The sequence below is a fragment of the Equus caballus genome, chromosome 4 (assembly GCF_041296265.1).
Source record: "Equus caballus isolate H_3958 breed thoroughbred chromosome 4, TB-T2T, whole genome shotgun sequence".
Classification (NCBI taxonomy): Eukaryota; Metazoa; Chordata; class Mammalia; order Perissodactyla; family Equidae; genus Equus; species Equus caballus.
The window spans coordinates 52,927,499-52,952,955 of NC_091687.1; the positions used below are offsets into that span (position 1 = coordinate 52,927,499).

Genomic DNA, 25,457 nt, shown 5'->3' on the forward strand with positions numbered 1-25,457 from the left:
TCTTTTTAAAAAGGAACTACATTTCTCATTTCCTAGGTTAGTCTAAAAAGTGGAAATAATGAGAAAACAATGTTTTAATAATTATATAAATTATGTAATAATTATGTAGAGATTTTAAATTTAATTTCACAGATGAAGGAGAAAAAAAGGAAATATAAATTGTGCTTGGAAGAGATTGCTATAGAATGCAGAGCCCCAAAGATTTTAGCATTTCTTTTAGAGCTCTCTGAGCTTTTATGTGAAATTAAGCAGGATAAAAGTCTCTCCCATTGACGATGAAAGTACTGCGCATTTCAGAAAACGGTGGAGTGAATAGAGTCACGTGTATCTAAAGACAGTCTTAAAAGACATTGGTGAATAACTTCTCATTTATTGTGGGACCAATGGAACCCTAAGTTGTCAACACTTTTATCTTATGAAGAATTGTGGTTAGAAGATGGTAAGTTCATAGAATGCATGCATCCTGACGATACTAGGCTCTATACTCTAGCTTCGAAATGAATAACCTCAAGTCCTTACTTCCAAGGCTTCATCATATTAAGAGAAAAAAATTTCAACTATCTTCTTTGGGAAGAAAAATATGACTATTAAAATAATAAAATTTTTAAGTAGAAGAGACAGAATGCCAGTTTAATTACTACAGGAAATTGTTTTCCCAGTAACTATGAGTCATTCTGGACTTAAAAGTTGTTGCATGTTTTGTTATCAGTCCCAAAGCCTCTGAACTTTGACACTATCCAAAGCAATACTATGGATCAAACCTAAAATTTAGTACAAAACCAAATTTAGCTTTAATACAGGCAGTTTTATCATTTTCCATCATTCTCACTTTTGGAAAGCTGAACTCACAAATTTAGTGGGAGGGGTATTTTTTATCATGAAAGAAATTATGATAAAAACTCATATGTAGGATTTATTTAATGGATATATCATCAAGAATTTGTTTTATAATATACAGAAATTTCATATGGATGTTTCTTATAATGACTTTTCTTTATCCAAACTCAACAACAGTAATCCAAGTCTTTAGCCTTTCAGAGCTACAAGTTCACAGAAGTCCCTGGGAGCCAGGAGTGCAAGGGAACCAGAGATGACAGAGTGGAAGAAAGAGACCCCTTAAATCTGTGTATGAAGTCCTAGTGAATACTGAACTGCACATGTGTGGATTGACTCAAATGGATATTGCAAAGGATATGAAAAGTGAACTATGATGCAGAACATTGCCCAGGTCCCAGACATGCCCCTGATAGCATGCAAGTGGGATGACCCGATAACAATGCAAAGCCTTGAAAAACTAAATTGACATTGAAACCACAGCCCTCAGGAGGCAGGTTAGGATTTTTAATCTGAATATAATTAGGTGGATTGATTGTTCAAACAAATCAACACCACTGGTAAGATTTTAACAGGATATAGAATTTCATAATATAATATTCAAAATGGATAGGATACAATAAAAAATTTACTTAGCACACAAAGAACCAGGAAAATCTCAACAGCTCTCAAGGGAAAAGATAATCAATAGACATCAACCTTGAAATGACCCAAAGGTTGGAATTATCAAAGACGTGTAAGCAGTTATAATAACAATGCCTTGTGAAGTAAGAACAAAAACTCTTGAAATGAATTGAATGATAGATTTCTCAGCAAAGGAAATATAAATTACAATCAAATTCAAAAATGGGAAAAGAACTTGAAGAGACATTTCTCCAAAGATATACAAATGGCTAATAACCACATGAAAAGATGCTCAATATCTAACCATCAGGTAAATGCGAATCAAAACTATAATAACATACCACTTCACACTAATTAGAATGGCTATCATCAAAAGAAAAAAAAAACCCAAAAACAAAACCAGAAAATAACAAGTGTCAAGTGTAGGTGAGCATGTAGAGAAATTGGAAGCTATGAGCACTGTTGGTGGGAATGTAAAGTGGTGCAACTGCTAGGGAAAATGGGGTAGCAGTTCCTCAGAAAATCAAACATATAATTAAACGTATGATCCAGAAATTTGACTTCTGGATATATACCCCAAATAACTGAAAGCAGAGTCTTGAAAAGACATTTATATATGCATGTTCACAGCAGCATTATTCACAATAGTTAACCCCTATGTCCATCAATGAATGAATGGATAAAGAAAATTGTATACATACATACAATAGAATATTATTCATCCTTAAAAAGAAAGTAAATTCTGACACATACTACATATAAGTACCTTGAGACATTATGCTAAGTGGAATAAGCCAGACATAAAAAGATAAATACTGTATAATACCATTCAGATATGGTATTTAGAATAATCAAATGCATAGAAATGAAAAGTAGAATGGTGGTTGCCAGGGGCTGGAAGTAAGGGGAGTAGAGAGTTATCGTTTAATGGGTACAGAGTTTCAGTTTTGCAAGATAAAAATGTTCTCTGGATGGATGGCAGGGATGCTTGTACAACAACTTGAATGTACTTATTGCCACCAAACTGCATACTTAAAAATGGTTAAAATGGTAAATTTTGGTTATGTATATTTACCAGAATTTAAACAAATAAAAAGAAAAAAATCATTAAAAAGAAACAAAGGGAAATTTTATAATTTAAAAACACAATAACTGAAATTTGAGCAGGATAAGCTTCAATAACTCTTGAAGTCAATACAGGAGTTACTGTCAAGACAGACCATTAAAAATTTCCAAATCTGAATAAAAGAGAAAAAATAATTAAAAACAACTCAACAGAGACTCAGAAACCTGTAAGACAACATAAATATCAAATCTGATGTGTATCCATGGAGTTTCAAAAGGAGGAGAGAAAGATCGATGCATAAAAAAACATTTTTGGAAATAATGACTTTCCAAATTTGACCAAAAAATACATTTATTTTCAAATTCAAAAACCTGCAAGCCCCAAACAAGATAAGCAAAGAAAATCATGACCAAATGCATCCTTAATCTAACAGGTAAAAACTAAAGATTAAGAAAATACTTACAAGCAGCCAGAGAAAAAAATGACACATTACATATAGGAGAGCAATAAATTAAATGTTTTCAGATTGCTTAATAGATACCATAGAAGCGAGATAATAGTGCAACATCATCCTTAGTGCTGAAAGAAAATAACTGTCAACCTAGAATTCTATAACCAGTGAAAATATCCTCTAGAAATCGAGGCAAAATAAACACATTCTGAAATGAAAAGTAAAAGAATTTATCAGCAGCAGATCTGCTCTAAAAGAAACGCCAATAGAAATTCCTAAGACAGAACAGAAATGATACTAGAAGCAAATTTGGAATTCAGGAATGAAGGAAGATCAATAGAATGGGTAAATATAAGGCAAACTAGTTTTTCTCTTTGTAAGTTTGTTCAATGACTCTATGACTCTATGAAACAAAAATTATGCTGTTGAATGAGTTTCAGTGTGTGTGGATATAATACATATGGCAACTACAACATACAGGGGGAAGGGTAAAAGGAAGCTACACGGTTGCAGAGTTTCCACATTTCACTTCAAACAAATAAAATGTTAACCTTAAGTAGACTGTGAAAGGTTATCTATGTATATTATGATAAACAAACCAATCAAAAATAGACAGAGATGGCTAAAAACAAATAATAAATTAAATTGTAATACTAACAAATATTCAAATAATCCAAAAGAATGCAGGAAAGGGAAAGCAGAAAAATGAAGAAACAGAGTACAAACATAAAACAATTATAAGTGGTAGATCTAAATCTGTCAATGTCAATAGTTACATTAAATGCAAATGATCTAAACAAATAAAAGAAAAAATCAAATTGGATTTTAAAAATAAATAAAAATACACTGTCTACAACAAAGCAATTTTAATAAAATGACATTGCTAGGATAAAAATAATGAAGGAAGGAAATAAACCATGAAAACACCAACTTAGAGAAAGCTGTAATGAAAATATTAATTTCAAATAAAGAAGACTTTAGGTCAAGGGAAATTCCCCGGGGTCAAAAGGGCATTACACAATGATAAGAAAGTCAGTTTCCCAAGAAGATATAACCATCCTAAGTATGTGAGCATTTCACAACAGAGCTTGAAAATACATGAAGCAAAAACTGATAGAACTGAATGGAGATATATGCAAATGTACAATTATACTAGGATATGTGAAAATTACTCATTGAGAAATTGATAGAACAAATTGACACAGAATCAGTGAGGATATAGGATCCCTGAAAAGATATATTCAATCAACGTTAATGCTCCAGCCAACAACAGCAGAATACATATACTTTTAAATAAACATAAATAGACCATACCCTGTGTCCCCAACAAACATTATCCATTTAAAAGAATGGAAATCATACAAAGTATATTCTTTGACAATAATAAAACCATAAAAGAAATCAACAACTGACACATATATTGAAAATCCTCAAATATCTGGAAATTAAACAACACATTCATAGTGAGTGGATTAGGAAGTCTCAAGAGAAATTGGAAAGTATTTTGAACTGAAAGAAAATGAAAATACAACATACCAAAATTTTTGAGACACAGCCAAAGCAGTAACTAGACTGAAATCTATAGCAGTAAATGCTTATATTAGGAAAGAATGGTCTCAAGTTAATAATCTAAGCTTCCACTTTAAAAAGCAGAGAGAAAAATGAACTAAACCTGAAGAAAGCAGAAAGTAAACAATAAAGAGCTGAAATCAATGAAATTGAAAACAAAAACTGTAGGAAAAGAATCAATGAAACCAAAAGTTGGTTCTTTGATAGAAATAACAAAATTGAAAAACCTCCAAGAATTTTCACATAAAGTTAAATGTGCACTTTCCATGTGACTCAGCAATCACACTCTCAACTATTTACTCCAGAAAAATGAAAACTTCTGATCACATAAAAACCTGCATGTGAACGTTTATACCAGCATTATTTATAATCACCAAAATCTTGGAAAAAAACAAATATACTCCTACAGATTCATGGTAAACAAATATGGTACATCCACAGAAAAGAATACTACTCAGCAACAGGAACAAACTATTGACATATTGAGGCAATATGGATTAATTTCAAATGCATTATGCTAAATGAAAGAAGTGAGACTCAAAAGGTTGCATATTGTTTGATCCCGTTTGTATGATATTGCTGAAAAGCAGTAATTTAGAGGCAGAGAAGAAATCGATCATTACCAGGTATTGAGGGTGGAGAAAGTATGACTAAAAAGGAACAGCATGAGGCAATTTTTTTGAGGTGAGGGACCTGTCCTGTATTCAATGGTAGTGGTGGCTGCTCAATACATTTGTAAAAACTAACAGAACTGTATACTACAGATAGTATACAGATAGATAGACAGACAGCTACTGAATGTAAGTTTCAAAACAAAAAAATGTTACATATAAACATTCAAAAAAGGGATGAAGTATATAATATGTTCTATTTAAGTCAAGTTCATTTACCAGTTTGTGGAAAAAGTGGTGATGGAGTACTTTCTGTTTACTAAGCCTCTGTGCAAGATACAGATTCATAATTCTATGAAACAGTTATAATTAAGGTAGGTTATCATCAGTTATGTCTAGATATAGTCACTTGAACGTCATCTCCATGTGAATGACAGGAACAAGTGTAATAACTCAGAGAAAAAAAGAATAAATGTATATATTTCTACCAAATACTACTCAACACTAAAAAGTTCAAATGCAAATAATTTAAAAACCCAGAGTACTTAATTGTGAAAACATATACTGCCTAAAAACAAAATATTTCAATTAAATATATTCTTCACATAAATCTAATCTATCTTTCCTTTTTAAACAGAAGTACCTCAGGAGCTAAATAGCAATAGTAAATACATGATAATTTTATAAAACTGGGCATCTTCTTACACTGGCCATCAAATGAAGGACCACTCTCCCTTTGGACTGTTGTGAACCTAAAAGAACAATTGGGATTCTTCCAAGCACTGCAACCACTAAGTAAAATTTTTTGTGTCTTCCTGTACACCCACTGTACCAACTTCTTCCATCAACTTAATTTCAATAAAGTGTAAAGAGCAGAGAGGAGATTAATGAAGGTTTCTTAGTTTATGCCTAGGAAAGGAAAAAAGAGACAAATGGAAGTTTGGAGCTTGTTTAAGACATTGTAACGTTTTTAAAGATAGTTCTGAGATCTTTACGTTGGCTACTGATGAAGTCTGGCTGCTGAATGTATGGAGAGGGTGCTTACTTGGAAGATTTCGGCACCTAGGAAACAAAGTAGGATATATTGCAGGACAGTTACTGATGGAAATGACATACACAACGGACGGTATGGCACTTGCAGTGATTTCTGTCTGTTGGCATCTGGGGATGGGTAAGGATATTTAGGGAGGAGCCCAAATGGGTTATTAATGATTCCAAAACCATATGAAGCACAGTTGTTGAGTAGAACTTCTGAAGATTCATATTTATGTCTGTAATGCTTTAGAATTTAAAATAAATAAGTAATTGGTAGAATATGAAGACTAAAGAAAACATTCATGAGTACACACAAATTCTTACAAGAATTACTGGAAATAGTAGACAACCATTTTGCTTTGATTTTAAGAAATAAATGTAGCATATATATGATCAAAAATCTTTTATCCTCTGAACTAAAATCATTTTTTTCTATGTCTTACAGCACTTTTATATTTCCTTACTAAGTAGGATATTATATATTTAGTTGAAGGAAGAATACCAATGACCTATTTTTACATTATTATATCTACCTCAGGATATTAATAAGAGTATGTAACACATAGAAGCATTCAATGAACATATGTAGTCTAAGTAAATACATAAATTTACCAACATAGACAATAATTATATGTTGGTAAAATGTCTACATAAGGATTTCTAAAATAAAAGATAAAGCTACCATACTACCACTAATAATATCTAATATTTATTGTTTATTTACTATGTTGTTATAGCTGTTTGAAAAACATTAATCGCACTGCATCACTCGAGCATCAAATCTCTCATAAATTTGATTCAGTCTCCATTTATTGATGAAGCACATGAAGATATGGAGAAGTAAGGAAATAGAATCACAGAGTGTATTTTGGGAGTATCTTATGCACACACAAGTTTTATTTCAATTTCGACACTATGTTGAAAAATCAAATTTTTCATTCTGTTTTTCTTTTCACTGTCTTGCTCTCCTCTGAAACTCTAGCACTGAATTTCCTGTTGTTCTGAAAAATGCTGCATTTTGGAAAAAAATTAGCTCAAAATTGCTGATAGTAGACAGAATAATGCTTCCCTAAAGATGTACTGGTCCAAATTCCAGAACGTGTGAATTTGTCACTTTACAAGACAAAAGATTTGCAGGTGTGATTAAGTTACAGATCTCTATATAGAAAGATTATCCTGGATTATCTTTATATGGCTGAAGCCAGTGTAATCACAAGGGTATTTATTAGAGGGAAGTAGGAGGGTCAGAATTACGGCTGATGAGCGGAGTAAGTCCACATCTGGGATCCAAACCCAACAGCTTGGGCCACTGAAGTAGAGTGCACAGAACTTTCACCACTCAGCCACTGGGCCAGCCCCGCAGTGACGCTTTTTGAAGATGGAGGAAGGGACCACAAGCCAAAGAAAGCAGATGGCCACTATAGGCTGGAAAAAGAAAGGAAAGGGATCCTTCCCTAGAGCCTTGAAAAGAAATGCACCCTAGCTGACACCTTGATTTTAGAACTTCTGACCTTCAGAACCGTAAGATAATAGACTGTGTTGTAAGTCACTAGGTTTTAAGCCAATAGTAATCTGTTACAGCAGCAACAAGAAACTAATACACTATGGTATACATTTGCACAGTAAATAACATCCATGGCTGTTTTCAGAAGTCTTTTTTAGCTATAGTCAAACCATTCTTGATGTTAATTTACATCAACAGAGAATTTCCCATAGAATGACCAGCAACAGTAGCCCTACCTATTACATTTTGATAGATGACATTCATTTTAACATATTTATATGAAGAAAGCTATGCTTTCTGAACATCAGTAAAATCATAAAGTTATAAATAAAGGAAAATGTTTTCAACTTTTTAGATATATAAGCCATGGAGTTATGTAAAGTTTTATTCAAATGACATGTTCTAATAATTTGATGGATATCTTACACCATAGACTAAAGGTTCTCAGTTTCTATAATCAGCTTCTGTAATCTTTAATTAGTAACAAAACTTTGTTGAGAGAGGAAAATATTCACAGTTTTAATATATAACAATCTAAAACGGCAACAAATACACTATAGAGGAGTGTATTTGTTATGCTCTTCATTATATTGGAGGATGCTATCCTTCATATGTAATGATAATGGCAGATTTATTGGTTTCGCCATACATGGATGCTAATTCCTCTAATCCAATTAGGTGCTTATGTGGTGACCATTATGTTAGTCACCTGTTTCAAAATCACATACTTGAATATATTTATAACAATATTCATAACAATATTTACTCTTAAACTGACTGAAGTTTCACTGCACAATGCCAGTTCTCTAATTGTTATAGTCAGCTTTTTGTCAAGAAAAACTGAAACCTGCAAATTCTATGGTAAATATTTAAGAAGTCTTCCCTCATATAATGTTAATATAGCTTACTGGAATTATATCCACACATACCATCTCATAAAAACAAAAAACAAAATATTTTCTCTACAAAATATTGAAATTGTGTGTGACTTACAAAGCTGAACTTGTGTCTCCAAAACTGGCACAGTTTCATGTTTCTGTGGTTTTACATTAAAAAAAATCTTTTATGACTTTGTGATTTCTAAGAATGGGAAAAAGATGTGATACAAATGATTAGAAAAGCTTCCTTGTGATTGTAAATACAATTTTGTAGAAAAACTATGACAGTTTGAGTGTTTTGATCTTCAGTCAAGTCAAGATACAGAATTTCTAATTAATTTTAATTCACAGAAAGTTTTAAAAAAATTTATATGATTGCAAAATTTTTTATTTTATAATTTATGTATTTATATACATATATACAGTCATACATTGTTTAACAACAGGGATACATTCAGAGAAATGCATTGTTAGGCGATTTCATCATAGTGGAAACATCATAGAGTGTACTTACACAAACCTAGATGGTATGGCCTACTACACACCTAGGCTATATAATATTAATCTTATGAAACCACCATCATACATGCAGTCTGTTGTTGAACAAAACATCATTATGCAGTGTATGACTGTACATAGTTGGCTGAGACATACAGAAACTGTTTTTAGGAAAATATTACATTTAAGGGGACATGAACAACATGGCAGAGTGAGCTGTTCCCTTTGTCTCTCCCCTTTGTTAACTACAACTAAATGGACATTCACTGACCAACAGAGGAAGACCACACAGCACAACAGGACGCCTGAGAGATACAGGCAGCTATACATCTGAGGGTGGATGCACAGGCCCCCCAGGAAGTGGCAAAGATAGGTGAGCACACCCTGTTCTCCCCCAGTAGCCCTGTGCACGCACATGAACACTTTCTAGCCTGGTGCAAGTACCTGGAAAGTGGGAACATGCACCGGGGTGACCATAGGAGGAGGTGGCAGTAACCCTTAGCCCATGGTCATGATCGCTCTCCCAGAGGGAAGCTTGAGCCCACCATGTCCCTGTGCTGCCAAGGTGCAGCCCTAGCTTGGGTCCCAAGAAGAAAGCCCTGCCTGCCAAGTACAGCAGCCCCATGGACTGTAAACAGAGACCACAGCAGATCCATGCACTGGGGCAAACACCTCCAGGCCCACATGTGAGCACTCATAGTGCCGCTGAGCCCCCAAAGAGAAAACATGTCCTGGGCAGCTGTGGGAAGAGGCAGTGGGAGCTTTTAGGCCGCTGGTGATCACTTTCTGGTGGGTAGGGGGAGCTCAGAGTGCCCCCGAGGCACCAAAGAGTGGCCCCAGCTCAGACCAGAGAAGAAGCCCTGCCCACCAAGGACAGTCCACACAAGTGCCTGAATGTAGTCCAAGCAGGGGCAAACACCCATAAATACCCCACAGCTTCCAGCAGACAAAGTGGGGCCAGAAACTCTGCTCCTGCTTCCCCCTAGTGGTAAAAGGGGGAATCTCTGTCCTAAGAATACCATAAACACCCCGACAAAAGATTAGTTCGTCAGGGGCTGGCCCTGTGGCTGAGTGGTTAAGTTCGCGTGCTCCGCTGCAGGCAGCCCAGTGTTTAATTGGTTCGAATCCTGGGCGCAGACATCGCACTGCTCACCAAACCACGCTGAGGCAGTGTCCCACATGCCACAACTAGAAGAACCCACAACGAAGAATACACAACTATGTACCGGGGGGCTTTGGGGGGAAAAGGAAAAAAATAAAAAATCTTAAAAAAAAAAAAAAGATTAGTTCGTCAAACACCATGAGAAACTGCAGCAACAATTCAGAACAGAAGGAAAATGACAATTCTCCAGAAACCAACACTGAAGACACAGAAATTTACAAACAAAATGACAAAAAATTCAAAATAGCCATCATAAGGAAACTCAATGACTTACAAGAAAACATGGAAAGACAATTCAAGGAGCTCAGCAATAGAATGAATCTCTTCACCAGAGATTGAAACTATAAAAAAAAAATCAACCAGAAATCCTGGATATGAAAGACACAATTAATGAAATAAAAAATAATCTAGAATCATTAAGAAATAGAACTGATCTTGAGGAAGGAAAGAATTAGTCTTCCAGAGGATAAAAATGTAGAAATTCTACAGGTGGAGGAAGAGACAGAATTACAAGTTTAAAAAATGAAAGAATTCTTCGAGAAATATCTGACTCAATTAGGAAAAGCAACATAAGTATTATAGGTATTCCAGAGGGGAAAGAGAGGGAGAAAGGAGCAGAGAGCTTCTTGAAAGTAATAATTACCGAGAACTTCCCAACTCTGGGGATGGTTTCAGAATTACAGGTAAACAAAGCTAATAGAACACTCAAATTCACCAATGCTAAAAGACCTTCTCCAAGGTATATAAAAGTAAAAATGGCAAAAGTTAATGATAAAGAAAAAATATTAGGAGCAGCAAGGCAGAAGACAATAACCTACAAAGGGACCCCTATGAGGCTTTCAGCAGATTTCTCAGCAGAAACCCTACAGGCTAGGAAAGAATGGAATGATATATTCAAAATACTGAAAGACAAAAACTTTCAGCCAAGAATACTCTATCCAGTAAAACTTTCCTTCAGATATGATGGAGAAATAAAAGCTTTCCCAGATAAACAAAATTTGAAGGACTTCATCACCACTAGGCCTCACCTACAAAAAATAATTAAAGATGCCCTCACACCAGCAACAAAAAGGCAAAGGTCTACAAAGCTCTGAGCAAGGAGATAAATAGACAGACATGATCAGAAACCTGCAGATCTCTACCAGAATGGAGAGGCAAAGATTCAATTACAACTTAAAAGAGAAAGGGAAAGAAAGCATCAAAAGTAATGATAAACACTTCAAATTAGCCACAAACATTAAAAACATAACAATTTGTAACAGCAATTGCTCAGAAGGGGAGAGGAAAGGGAAGGAACCCGTTTAGGTTAATGGAGACAAGAGGCTATGAGAAAATAGACTATCTCATCTCCAATATCTTTCATATAATCTTCACGGTAAGCACTAAACAAAAAAATTAGAGAAGAGCCACAATTCACAAAGAGAGAAAACTGAGAAATCCCCCTGAGAAAACCACCAAAATGAAATGGCAGTCAGAAAATCAAAGGAAGAGAAGCAATGGAAACATAGAACAACCAGAAAACAAGAGAAAAAATGGCAGCATTAAGCCCTCATATATCAATAATCACTCTAAATGTAAATAGACTGAATTGTCCAATCAAAAGACAAAGAGAAGCTGGATGGATTAAAAAACAAGACCCAACAATATGCTGCCTCCAGGAAACACATCTCAGCTCCAGAGACAAACATAGGTTTAGAGTGAAGGGATGGAAGACAGTACTCCAAGCTAATGGCCAACAAAACAAAGCAGATGTTGCCATACTTTTATCAGACAAAGCAGAATTCAAGTTAAAAAAGACCATGAGAGACAAAGAGGGAAAGTATAAAATGATAAAAAGGACATTCCATCAAAAGGATATAACACTTATTAATATATATGCACCTAAGACAGGGGCACCAAAGTACATAAAGTAATTATTAACAGGCCTAAAGGGAGAAATTAACAGCAACACAATAATAGTATGGGACCTCAACACCCTACTTACTTAAATGGACAGATTATCCAGACAAAAAGTCAACAAGGAAATAGTAGATTTAAATGAAACACTTTATCAGATGGACTTAATAGATATATAGAGTATTGCATCCCAAAACAGCAGAATATACATTCTTCTCGACTGCACATAGACCATTCTCAAAGATAGACCATATGCTGGGAAACAAGGCAAGCCTCAATCAATGTAAGAAGACTGAAATCATCCTAGCCATCTTTTCCAACCAAAGTACTATGAAGCTAGAAATCAAACACAAGAACAAAACCGGGAAAGTCAGAAATATATGGAGACTAAACAACATGCTATTGAACAACCAGTGGATCACTGAAGAAATCAAAAGTGAAATTAAAAAATACCTGGAGCCAAATGAAAATGAAAACACAACATACCAACTCTTATGGGACGCAGCAAAAGTGGTTCTAAGAGGGAAAGTCATAGCAATACACACCCACCTCAACAAGCAAGAAAAATCTCAAATAAATAATCTTAAAATGTACTTAACAGAGCTAGAAAAAGAAGAACAGACAAAGCCCAAAGTCAGCAGGAGGGAAATAATAAAAATCAGAGCAGAAATAAATGAAATAGAGACTGAAAAAACAGTAGTAAGGATTAATGAAACTAAGAGCTGGTTCTTTGAGAAGATAAACAAAATTGACAAACCCTTAGCCAGACTCACAAAGAAAAGAAGAGAGAAGACTCAAATAAATAAAATTATAAATGAAAGTGGAGAAATTACAACAGAAACTGCAGAGATACACAGGATTATAAAAGAAGACTATGAAAAACTATATGCCCACAAATTTGATAACCTAGAAGAAATGGATAAATTCCTAGACTAATAGAAGCTCCCAAAATTGAATCAAGAAGAAATAGAGAATCTGAATCACAAGTACAGAGATTGAAACATAATCAAAAACCTCCTAAAAAACAAAAGTACAGGAGCAGATGCCTTCTCTGGAGAATTCTACCAAATATTCAAAGAAGATTTAGTACCTATCCTTCCCAAACTATTCCAAAAAATTGAAGAAGATGGAACACTTCATAACACATTCTATGAGGCCAACATTACCCTGATACCAAAACCAGACAAGGAAAAGACAAAGAAGGAAAACTACAGGCCAATATCACTGATGAACACAGATGCAAAAATCCTCAACAAAATATTGGCAAACTGAATACAGCAACACATTAAAAGGATCATACACCATGATCAAGTGGCACTTATTCCAGGGATGCAGGGATGGTTCAACATATGCAAATCAATCAATGTGATACAGCACATTAACAAAATGAGGAGTAAGAATCACCTGATCATCTCAATAGATGTAGAGAAAGAATGTGACAAGATCCAACATCCATTTGTGATAAAAACTCTCAATAAAATGAGTATAGAAGGAAAGTACCTCAACATAATAAAGGCCACGTATGACAAATCCATAACCAACATCACACTTAATGGTGAAAAACTGAAAGCCATGCCTCTGAGAACAGGAACAAGATAAGGGTGCCCACTCTGGCCACTCCTATTCAACACAGTACTGGAGGTATTGGCCATAGCAATTAGGCAAGAAAAAGAAATAAAAGGGATCCAAATTGGAAAGGAAGAAGTGAAACTTTTGCTATTTACAGATGACATGATTCTATATATAGAAAACCCTAAAGAATCCACCAAAAAACTTTTAGAAATAATCAACAACTACAGCAAAGTTGCAGGGTACAAAATCAATTTTTAAAAAAATCAGTTGCATTCCTATACACTAACAACAAACTAGCAGAAAGGGAAATCAAGAATACAATCCAATGACAACAAAAAGAATAAATTACCTAGGAATAAACTTAACCAAAGAGGTGAAAGACCTGTACACTGAAAATTATAAGACATTATTGAAAGAAATTGAAGGAGACATAACGAAATGGAAAGACATTCCATGTTCATTGGTTGGAAGAATAAACATAGTAAAAATGTCCATACTATCTAAAGCAATCTACAGATTCAGTGCAATTCCAATCAAAATCCCAATGACATCCTTCACAGAAATAGAACAAAGAATCCTAACATTTATATGGAACAAGAAAAGACCCCAAATAGCCAAAGGAATCCTGAGAAAAAAGAACAAAGCTAGAGGTATCACACTCCCTGACTTCAAAATATACTACAAAGCCATAGTAACCAAAACAGCATGGTATTGGCACAAAAACAGACACACAGATCAATGTAACAGAATCGAGAGCCCAGAAATAAACCCACATATCTATGGACAGTTAATCTTTGACAAAGGAGCCAAGAACATACAATGGAAAAAGGAAAGTCTCTTCAAGAAATGGTGTTGGGAAAACTGGACAGTAACATGCAAAAGAATGAAAGTAGATCATTATCTTGCACCTACACAAAAATTAACTCTAAATGGATTAAAGATTTGAATGTAAGACCTGAAACCAGAAAACTTCTAGAAGAAAATATAGGCAGTACTCTCTTTGACATTGGTCTTAACCTCATCTTTTCAAATACCATGTCTAATCAGGTAAGGGAAACAAAAGAAAGAGTTAACAAATGGGACTATATCAGACTAAAAAGCTTCTGCAAAGCAAAGGAAACCATAAACAAAATGGAATGATAACCCACCAACTGGGAGAAAATATTTGCAAATCATTTATCAGATAAGGGGTTGATCTCCAAAATATATAAAGAACTCATACAACTCAACAAAAAAAGCCCAAACAACTTGATCAAAAAATGGGCACAGGATATGAACAGACATTTTTCCAAGGAAGATATACAGATGGCCAACAGACACATGAAACGATGCTCAGCATCACTAATTATTAGGGAAATGCAAATCAAAACTACAAAGAGATATCACTTTACACAAGTCAGAATGGCTACAATTAGCTAGACATCAAGCAACAAATGTTGGAGAGAATGTGGAGAAAAGGGAATGCTTATACATTGCCGGTGGGAATGCAAATTGGTGCAGCCACTATGGAAAACAGCATGGAGATTTCTCAAAAAATTAAAAATAGAAATACCATTTGATCTAGCTATGCCACTACTGGGTATTTATCCAAAGAACTTGAAATCAATGATCCAAAGAGATTTATGCACCTCTATGTTCACTGCATCATTATTCACAACTGCCAAGATGTGGAAGCAACCCAAGTGCCCATCTATAGATGAATGGATAAAGAAGATGTGGTATATATACATAATGGAATACTACTCAGTCATAAAAAAGACAAAATCGTCCCATCTGCAACAACACGGATGGACCCTGAGGGTATGATGTTAAGAGAAATAAGCCAGACAGAAAGACAAATACTGCATTATTTCACTCATGTGGAAGATAACATGGATAAAGAGAACAGATTAGTGGTTACCAGAGGGGAAGGGGGTTAAGGGGGTGGGCAAAAGGAATAAAGGGGCGCATGTGTATGGTGAAAAATTGGACTACTGGGACCAAGCACAATTAAATGTATTCAGGAATTAATAAACAATAATGTACACCTGAAATTACACAATGTTAGAAACCATTGTAATCCCAATAAAATTACTTGAAAAAAAATCTTGGAGAAAATGACATTATATGTAGCATTAGTCATATCCCCCTTTAAATGGAAGAAAATATATATTTTTTTTTTAAAGATTGGCACCTGAGCTAACAACTGTTGCCAATGTTTTCTTTTTTTTAATCTGCTTTTTTCTCCTCAAATCCCCCCAGTATATAGTTGTATATTTTAATTGTGGGTCCTTCTAGCTGTGAAATGGAAGAAAATATTTAAATGAACTTTGTTAGTATAATCATTTTGGAGATGTGACGGCAAATCCAGATAGAGTTATGAGAATAAAATTTGTTTAAATATTAAAAAAAAATTACATTTAAATTTGACTTTTTCGTAGAAGAGAAAAAAGGTCTAATTACAGACCTTTAAAAACATACTGACCTTTCAAATTAATTCAAAATGTATTAATATCCATAATGAACATCCATTAAAATGTTCAAATAAAATATTAGAATATGTCTTATTCATTAGTTACCACCACAATCAAATTTACAGGTGGAGGAACATACACATCATGCTAACCAGGCCAAATTCTTGAATTTTGTTACTCTTCATGTGATTTATTTACCAAATTTCCAGCCTCAAGGTGTAAACAAAACATTTATGTAGTATCAAATGCACCAAAACAAACAAAAACACAAACTTAATGGCATGAAACTGACAATTTTCACTGCTGTAATCCAAACTTTAATATCAGGGTACCTTTTTTTTTTTCAAAATGACATTGCCTTTGAAAATAAGGAAGCACTTTTCTCAATTTATTTTTAAAAAAGCATAAATTAAATTAATGCAAGGATGTGATATTTGCTTATCTTCTTTCACATATATAACAGCTGTTATGACACTTTCATACTAAGGAACATTAAGAAATATTATAGGTACTAAATATGAGCAAACAAAAGAGCACTGACTATATCCTTTAACAAATATAAATTGTTTCTTAAATCAAACCATCCTATTTATAGTAAATGACTTACAGATTTTTAATCTATTCCATACACAATTCATATACATACACATAAACAATGTAATTAATCTCTAATCAGCAACAGAACTAGTGTAATTTTTACCACCATCAATATTTATTTCCCAATCTGTGAACCTAATGTTCAATTGCTATGAAAGATGGTAAACATTTACCACTGCACAATAAACAAAAACATATGTAATCCATACTCTGAATTTGTGTCATAAAATTGTGTCTTGGCATCTGGCTGAAATACATTATTTCAGATTCTTCTATAACTGGTCAACTAACCGGTCGATCTGAATAGGGATAACAGGAAAAATACTTTATCCTGGAGAAATTATATCAACTCTTGTATGCCTGAAATAATTTTAGTTACTATTAAAAAGTTTATGAAATACAAAAAGGTTTATTAGGAATTTTCGGGGGGTGCAGGCTGTGGTAAACAAGCCACAGTAAAATTCCTTATTTAAACAGAAAATTATTTAAGAATTACAAAAGTACAGATTGTCACCATGGTTTGTAAACATCATTTCAATAACATCCTAATAAATTAGCTCACTGGGAACAAAGGCCCTCTCTAACAAAGAGTTAAATGAAGTATATGATAAATTATCCAAAGGAGAACTCTAGTGTTAACCAAAATAATTTGGAGGTAGATGGGACTTTAGAGAGCATCTACTCTAATCCTATCATTTTAATAAGAGGAAATTGATGCTCAAAGAATTATATTTATTATTTTCATAACAAAGTTCGCTGTTAATGAAACATAAGTCCTGGCTTCCTGATTTTCATTTCAAGACACTACTTACCTATGGCAATTTTTAATCATTTAGAACCTACCCAAAGTTTAATTGTGACTTGTGCCAAGTTTTTCTTCTCCTTACCCTTTTGGCTATCTTCCGCCTACCCTATATCCCTCCACTTTCAAGACACTGCTCTATCTCAAGTCAAAAAAATCAAGACAAAAAAGGGTCTGATGACCCATCTTTACCCTTTTTAAGTGAACACTTATAGATTGCACCAAAGACATTGAGTCAAAGCGACAAAAATGCCTTTAGATTTGTTTATGCATTTTCTGTAAATGGCCAAAGAAAGCCTTTCTCAGTAAAGACCTTTGTGTTTCAAGTAACAGAAAATCCTAAAGCACATGAGCTGGCTGAAGTCTTAAAGAATGAGGACATTATTATCTCAGTCTCCAAGTGCTTTACAGTCAAAGTACCAGTTCCACAGCTTAAGGATGCAGGTCTCTCCATCACTTTGATTTGTTGTCAGTAGTGTCAACTTTATCTTGAGGTTACTTTTACTTCCTTGTTGATAATAGAAGGAACAGAGATTTCCCTATTTACACCTAATGGGAGAGAGAATGGCTTCCCATAGGCTTCTCTTAAGAGTCAGAAAAAATTTCCCATAAGCCTCCAGAAAATTTCTCCTTGCATACCAATGGCCAGAGTTCAGTCATGCCTTAATGCTATCATCAGTGAGGGAGATGAGATTATCTTTAGACCAACTAGGACATCTCTGGGACAAAGGATGGGTCAGTTTTCCCTCAGACACATGACTTTATGCAACAGGGATAGATACTGAACAAAATTTGGGTTCTGTCAGAAAAGAATTAGGAGATCATGGCTGCTGAGTAGTCAGTCATCAATGTTAACTACTCTTTTAGCTACAAAATTTCCAAACACGGCCTTATTGTCTTATTTCCAAAACTTCCCAGCCCTACCTACATGTTTCAATCCCTTCGCTAAAAGCGAAGACCCACCCAAAGTCTCATCTGTTCCCTGCGTCAAGCTGTAAGTCTAGGATCTCCACATAAGAGCCATTATTTCTAGTAGGTCCACATTGCTTAGTGAGCTATACGTAAATGATAAGGTACCTACTTCACATTTACACTCAACCGACAGTGGAATAAAAACAAAATAGCAATCACAACATGCCAGAAAGAGGGTTAATAAAAAGCAATCCAAAATAATCATGAGCACATTCATAGCACCCTCAGCCTACGTTCCTGGACAGGGATAGTGCAGACTTCCAGGTTTGGGAAGGGAACAGGTTCTTGGGCAGCCCATATTTCTGCTTTCTGAAAGGCTTACCCTCACCCATTTTCCTCCATGGACACACCACTGAAAGAATCGATTAGAAAAGATCTAAGAAAGATTTTTAATATTCTAATTTTAGCCTATAATTTTACTATAATTTTTTCTCATGTACAAAAAGTTGAAAATAAAGTAGTCAAGTAAAAGGAAGTTCTTTCAAAATTTGCACTTTTCAGAAAATGTTTTAGAGTAATAATGTAGAGGGGATGCTATAACCAGTCAATAAAAAGAACCTTTCCCTTTTCAATTTCATAGGGATAGCAAAGTGAAAAAAACAAAATATCAAATAATTTTAATTTGTATCATCAAATATTATTCAGGGATTCACAGGCTAAATGGCAAAGACAAGGCTTTTTGTCCTCAGATATTACTCTCACGCTACCTAGCTTATTACTTCAGGCCCAGTGAGCATACATACCAGGCTTTCTGTTCTATTCGTATGTGTTTAATTAGTCACGGTACAGCGAAAACACATTCAGCAGCCACTAGGCAAATTTCTAGGGGATTCTCTGTTCCTAAATCTTGAAACTTCATGCTAATGTTTCTGGATTATGGCCCAACAAGTGCATTTACAGTTTTTCGTTTAGTTTAGACAGAAAGACATTTTATTAGCATTTTAACAACCCACGCTAGCATAAGTATTAGAAGAGAAAACAGATGAAATGGGGCATTTTCCTGAATCCTCTTCAAGCCTAATTTCTGCTTATTAGTTTTTTAAATATTCTGGGTATTTCATTTTTCTGTTAACCTTAAAAGATCCAAAGTAACTCATCGAACAAAGAGCAAGTATCAACAGTGGTCAGCACAATATACAAAACATCAGAAAAACACGTAAGGCTCCATATAAAGAGAAATATGACTGCAATTGGTAGATACACACCCAATTTGGTAGTTTGGAGGAGACATGGAATAGACAGGAATTAAGTAACTCCTTAAGAAGTGGGGAGTTGAAGAAGATACGTGGCCTGATGAGAGGCTGGGCAGACAAATCGTCTTCATAGAAGCAAAAGCAGGAAAAGCGTTAGGGAGAGTCTGGAGATTTGGATGGCTGAAGCCAACAGTTACACTGGAGATTAATAAGACATCTTTAAAAGTAGGGGAGGGGAAATACCCAGGGTGAGCATTTCAGGCTGCAATGTGATCTAGTTTGTGTCTTAGATAAATGAGGAAACACATCAATGTAAGAAGGAGATGTATGAGGGTGGACAAAGTCATTATTTCCATCATTAAGTAATCTTTATTTTGTACTATTTTACAGTCAGGACGAGAGCAAATGTGTGGTGTGAGGCAGAGATGATAAGGCAAGGGAGGGCTGTGAAGCACATTACCTTTTAAAGTGCATATTCAATGATACAGATTGTGGTATGGTTCCAAAACCACATTCACTGATTGAAATGGTTATTATGCATGTGTATATAATACATCCAAACAATGTATCATACAGTATTTTAGTTGCTAATGTTACAGGATTAGATATCACATTGGTCTGAGATTCTATTCTACACCTGCATCTACTAGTAGCACAACTTCCAGGAAATTACAGAAATTCTCTGCACCTCGGGTTCTTCTCCCGTGGTGATAATCCCCCTGATAGGGTCATTGCGAGCATAACATTAGATAATGAAAGCAGAGATGGAAATTCAGTGTCAGAACACAGCAGTCCCTCAGTAAATAATTTTATTATTGGTCATCATCATCTGTCCAACTTCTCAAAAACAGGATAATCTATTTTAAATTGCATTTACTTTCATGCATACTTCTTTCAAAGAAATGCCTTATTTTACAAAGATAATCTGAAGATTATTATTATAATTCTGACATTTTTCCAATCCAAATGTATTTTATAAATAATTGACTAATATACTTCAGGTCTTTCAGCTCCTTGACAAGTTCCTTAACAAGTTCCCGAGATATAAAGAACCATTAATTCAGCTCTTCTAGCCATGATATCAAAAAGAAACAGAAAAAAAGGCAATTTAAATGTAGATTGAATGAGTGACTCTTACAAACATGTAGTGTGCAGCAAATATCATTCAGTCTCTCTGGGCCCCTAGTGGACAGACACACATAAACAATCTTATGTAGATTTCAACATTTGCGGTTTCTTCTCTTTGGCCAATATGAGTCACTGAGACTACAGCAAATCTCAGAAAGACTATGGCTGAGACTGGATCATTAGTCTCACTAGCAATCAGCATATTAACAAGAGAAGATATCCCCTACTAATGAACAAAACCACTGCAAATATAGAAACTCACAGAACTGGGTTAGGTGCACAGGAGAGTCACTTTGCTGTGACCAGATCTCATTCAATATTCACAAGAGATAAAAAGTACACAAGAAAAATTCAGAACGTACTTTGATTTCTACCCAGACAACAAAATTGTCTGGAAAATTATGGCTGCATATTTACCATCTGAGAAGAGGGAAACGTTAGCAATCGAACATCTAGATGTTTGAGCAAGAGCTACCACATACCCACATGTGTGGAAAATCTGAATCAGCAACAAAGCCAGAAGCACATGTTCTGCCAAAGAAAGAATATTCATAGTATTGCCAGTACCACACAGGTTGAATTAGACACAAATGCAAACTGTTACAATTTAATATTGATATTCTGACTGACAGCAACATCAAAGATCAAAATATAGCATGATACATGATAAGTCATCAAAAGTGTGTATATAGTTAGTGTGAAGAAACGAATCAGAGACTAGTAGTAATCACAAAGGAATGGCTTTTCTAAGAGGGAAAGAATACTGCACAGGAATAGAACACAGAACACATGGAGAATCCCAAGTGAAAGCATCCAAGGTAAATGGAAGGCTTTGGAAATCCTTTACAAAGATGTAATTGCTTTAGCCTGTCAAATCTGAATACGTTGATTTCCATCTTTTCAAGTCTCTTATAATATATTTGTTGCTACTCTAAAACCATTCAATATTAAACATCAGTAGAGGGACCTTTACTGATGGTAAATATTCCATATGTCTCATATAATAATTCTTTGGTTCACCATAGTCGATGAAGATCAAATTAAAAAGTTGCAACACTGAAGGCTACACTTTCAAATATGAGGCTAAAATGAAAGTTCATCCAAATATATAAATGTCAAATCAGCTTGCAGACACATAAACCAGATGTCTGTCTGCTAGCATGTGTGTATACCCTCACAAGGGTTTGTTTTAATTGTTCTGAATGTTTCATTTCAAGTTGTCCAGGCAGGGCTAAGCTAGAAAGCTATTTTTAATTGTTGACTTTTAATAGAAGACCCCTCTAAGTTCTCTAAGTTGGAAATACTGCATCAAATAATGTATAATGCAGAGAAATTGGGATCTGAATCTCTTTTAAGCATTAAAAGAAAGAATTAAGTACAGTGCAGTTTGGATCACTGTGTTACAAAATGAATCAAGTAACTATAATTAAACAATAAGCCTTCCTCAATAGATTTATTCCATTTGGCTTCCTCTGGATAACCAACAATAAAAAGAATCTTTCAAAAAACACAGGTCTGATCATGTTGTTCCTCCAGTTAAAAACTTTCAAAGGTCTCTCTTGTCTTTAGAAACAGCAAATTTTTAGTGTGGCTTTTGGAGCCAACTTCAATCTGGCAATCTCATAGAGCAGAACAGAGGTTTTTCTAGCATTTTCAAGAATGAGGACCCTTTTCAACTTCAGAATTGCTCACAGACTATATACCACCCAGCATGATCAGAGCAAAACTTTCAGTATTTATCAGTTGAATAATGCACAATTATGAAGTGAGTAATGTCTTTATTCTATCAATTTTTATAACATCTATATATATTTGAAAATAATATGTATAATTATTTATTGTCTACAAAAACTTCTGAAAGCAACATACCTTTGAAGGCCTTTGTACTGCCTTTGTGGCTCATGGTTGAGGAATCATTCCTATGGTGAAAAGAACAAGGAATTTCCTGGGACTATATGTATTTTTACTGTTATAGCTCCATTGCCTACACGATGCTTGCAGAAAGAGCACACTCAATATTTACTTGCTAAAAGAATGAATAACGTAAGAACAAGTTTCTAGTCTTAGTTACCAGGCTTTTGGGCTTTGTCTTAGTTGCTTCCTTAGGTGAACTGGCTCCTTGAGGTATCCACAAGGCTCCTTACCTCAGCTCCTTTAAGTCTCTGCTTAAATGCCACCACCTTAATGAGGCAAACCCCTAGGTGAGATACTCAATGCCCCCTAACTTACTCCGCTTAGTTTTTTTCCCTAGCATTTATCAGTTTCTATCATTCTTTAACTTACTATAGAATTTTCTCTTGTATTATTTTTACTATCTCCCACGCACTAGAAGGCAGCTGCACAAGTGCAGAGATTTTCTGTGATTTGCTCACGGGTGCATTCCAAACTTCTCAAACAATGCCTGGCAATGTAAACTTTTTTTAAATGATTAAATCTTTGATAAATCATGCCATCTTGTTGATGCTGATCCTTCACCTACAAAAAAAGGGAGGAAATCTCTCCAGTTTACAGAGTGGTTTGAAGATCAAGGAATGTGATCTAATCACTGTTCTGAAATCTATGTAATTAAACTTGTAATTCTTCCACGTTGGATGATGCCAGTAAGAGGATGAGAGGAGAGAGGCTTCCCCTCTCACCTAGAGGCCAAGAAACCTCCTCAGTCAGATACAGTTCAATTCATGAACCTGAGCTTATTCATTTCATTGACTTGGCTGATAGCTGTGACTATAAAGATGGCCTACATGTTTTAATTATAAATTATAAGCCATCTTGCTTCAACTAGGAATGTTTTTGAGATTCAACTTTGCTGCTGTATCAGTAGATTTAGTCTTTAACTTTTATGGTTAAGTTTCTAATCATCTTGAATTTATTTTCTGTCAGGTTGAAGGTGGAGGTTGAAGTTCAATGTTTTCTGATAACCGTCTCCAATTGTTCTAGAATAATTTGTCAAAAAGGTTTTCCTTTTTCGAGCAAATCACCTTGACACTGTTGTCAAAAATTAGTTGACTATATACATGTGGGTCAGTTTCTAGACTTTCTGTTTTGCTCAATTCCTCTATCTTTCCTATTCCAATGCCACACAGTCTCGATTCAATAGCCTTCCAAGTCTTTACATTAGTTGGTGTGAGCCATCCAATTTTGTTATCGTTTTAAAAAGTAATTACAGCTATTCTAGCCCCTTTGCATTTCTACATAAATTTGAGAATTAGTTTGTCATTTTTCAAAAATAAATGCCTGTTGCTATTTTGATTGGGATTGCACTGAATTATAGCTTAATTGGTAGAAAACTGTCACCTTGTCAATCCATAAACAAAATATGTATCTCCATTTCTTTAAGTATTATTTAATGTCTCTCTGTGGTACCTTGTAGTTTTAAGAATAAGGTCTTGAACTTTTTCTAAGTTTATACACTAAGTCTTTTATGTTTTATCATGCTACTGTGATATTGCTCATTTTTTAACTTTAGTTTCCAATTTTTTTCTAGAATATGAAAATAAAATTAATTTTTCTGTATTGACTTTATATTTAAGGAAACTTAGTATTCCTCCAAAGTTAGTTAAGCATGGGACATTTTCATGAAATACTTATTAAAAACTTGTGGAATTAATATTCTGTATATCACAATGTAGAAAAAGTTGCTTTACTACTAAGGTAAATTTGCTTCAATAAACAACTTTCATAATTTGTGATTCACTAATGCTCTCAACTTCAGAGTTCCCCATAGATTTAAAAACATATACTTTAAGATAATCCCACTATATTTTAAGTTGCTGCTCATATAAGTTGAGAAAGAAACTGAATAAATGCTCTAGTATAAATGTCATAAATATAAGAGAGGTTAAATATCAATCCTGTTTTTAAAAATGTCTACATAACTCAGTGAAGCAGTACTGCTTTCGCAGAATCAGGACAAAAATCCCTCAAAGCACAACTCCTCTGTGCTTATCCCCTTGTATGTGAATAGGGCCAACTCATTTAGCATTGTTTCTTCACTTATGCGGGATTCCCTCCCCCAGCTATTTTCTTAAATTTGAAACTCTCCTGACCTCTTCACCACCAACATTCTCCTTCTCCAGTCAAATAGCAGTGAATCTGATTTTTTACGCATTGTGGCTAATCAGCTGATTTCACTAAAACTGAAATATACCTATGGTAAAAATTTACCAAGTAATTTATATCTTAATGATAGAATTAAACACCTGTTCATCAAAAAAAAAGTCATTAGCAAGCAAATGGGGAGCTAGAATGACAGAAGGGGACAAAGAGGCGTCTAAATCATTAGGATTCCTCTGTTAGCCCCAGAGGAAACCTAATGTAGGCCTTTCAAGCTATGTTGTGGGCAGAGGGGAGTGTGAACCCAGGTTTTTATTTTCCAGACACAACACTATTGTCCTACAAGGACAGAGACACACAATACAGGGGCCTCCTACAATGGATGAGACAGAGCAGTTTGATCTCTAGCTCCTTCTAGAACATGGAGCCTACTCTATCCTGGTAGAAGTCTTCATTGGAGGGCTTCTCTTCATAGACCACTCCTACTCTGCCCCCAAAGAGATTTTATGCACACACACTTTTGTTAGCATTTATTTCCCAAGTCTCAAGCTCCTTTGTC

General features: G+C 34.7%; 1 protein-coding gene across 4 annotated transcripts in view; it reads right to left on the reverse strand.

Annotated features, from left to right (window-relative positions):
* CRPPA (CDP-L-ribitol pyrophosphorylase A) overlaps positions 1 to 25,457 on the reverse strand; it is a 282,773-nt gene that overhangs the window by 66,441 nt on the left and 190,875 nt on the right. Inside the window, exon 10 of one of the 4 annotated variants that reach the window (XM_023639320.2) lies at positions 22,715 to 22,764. The exons of the other annotated variants lie outside the window; for them this stretch is intronic. Coding sequence (XP_023495088.1) covers positions 22,759 to 22,764 — 6 coding nt within the window. The 3' untranslated portion in view covers positions 22,715 to 22,758. The remainder of the gene's footprint in view (positions 1 to 22,714; positions 22,765 to 25,457) is intronic. 4 annotated transcript variants of the gene reach the window in all.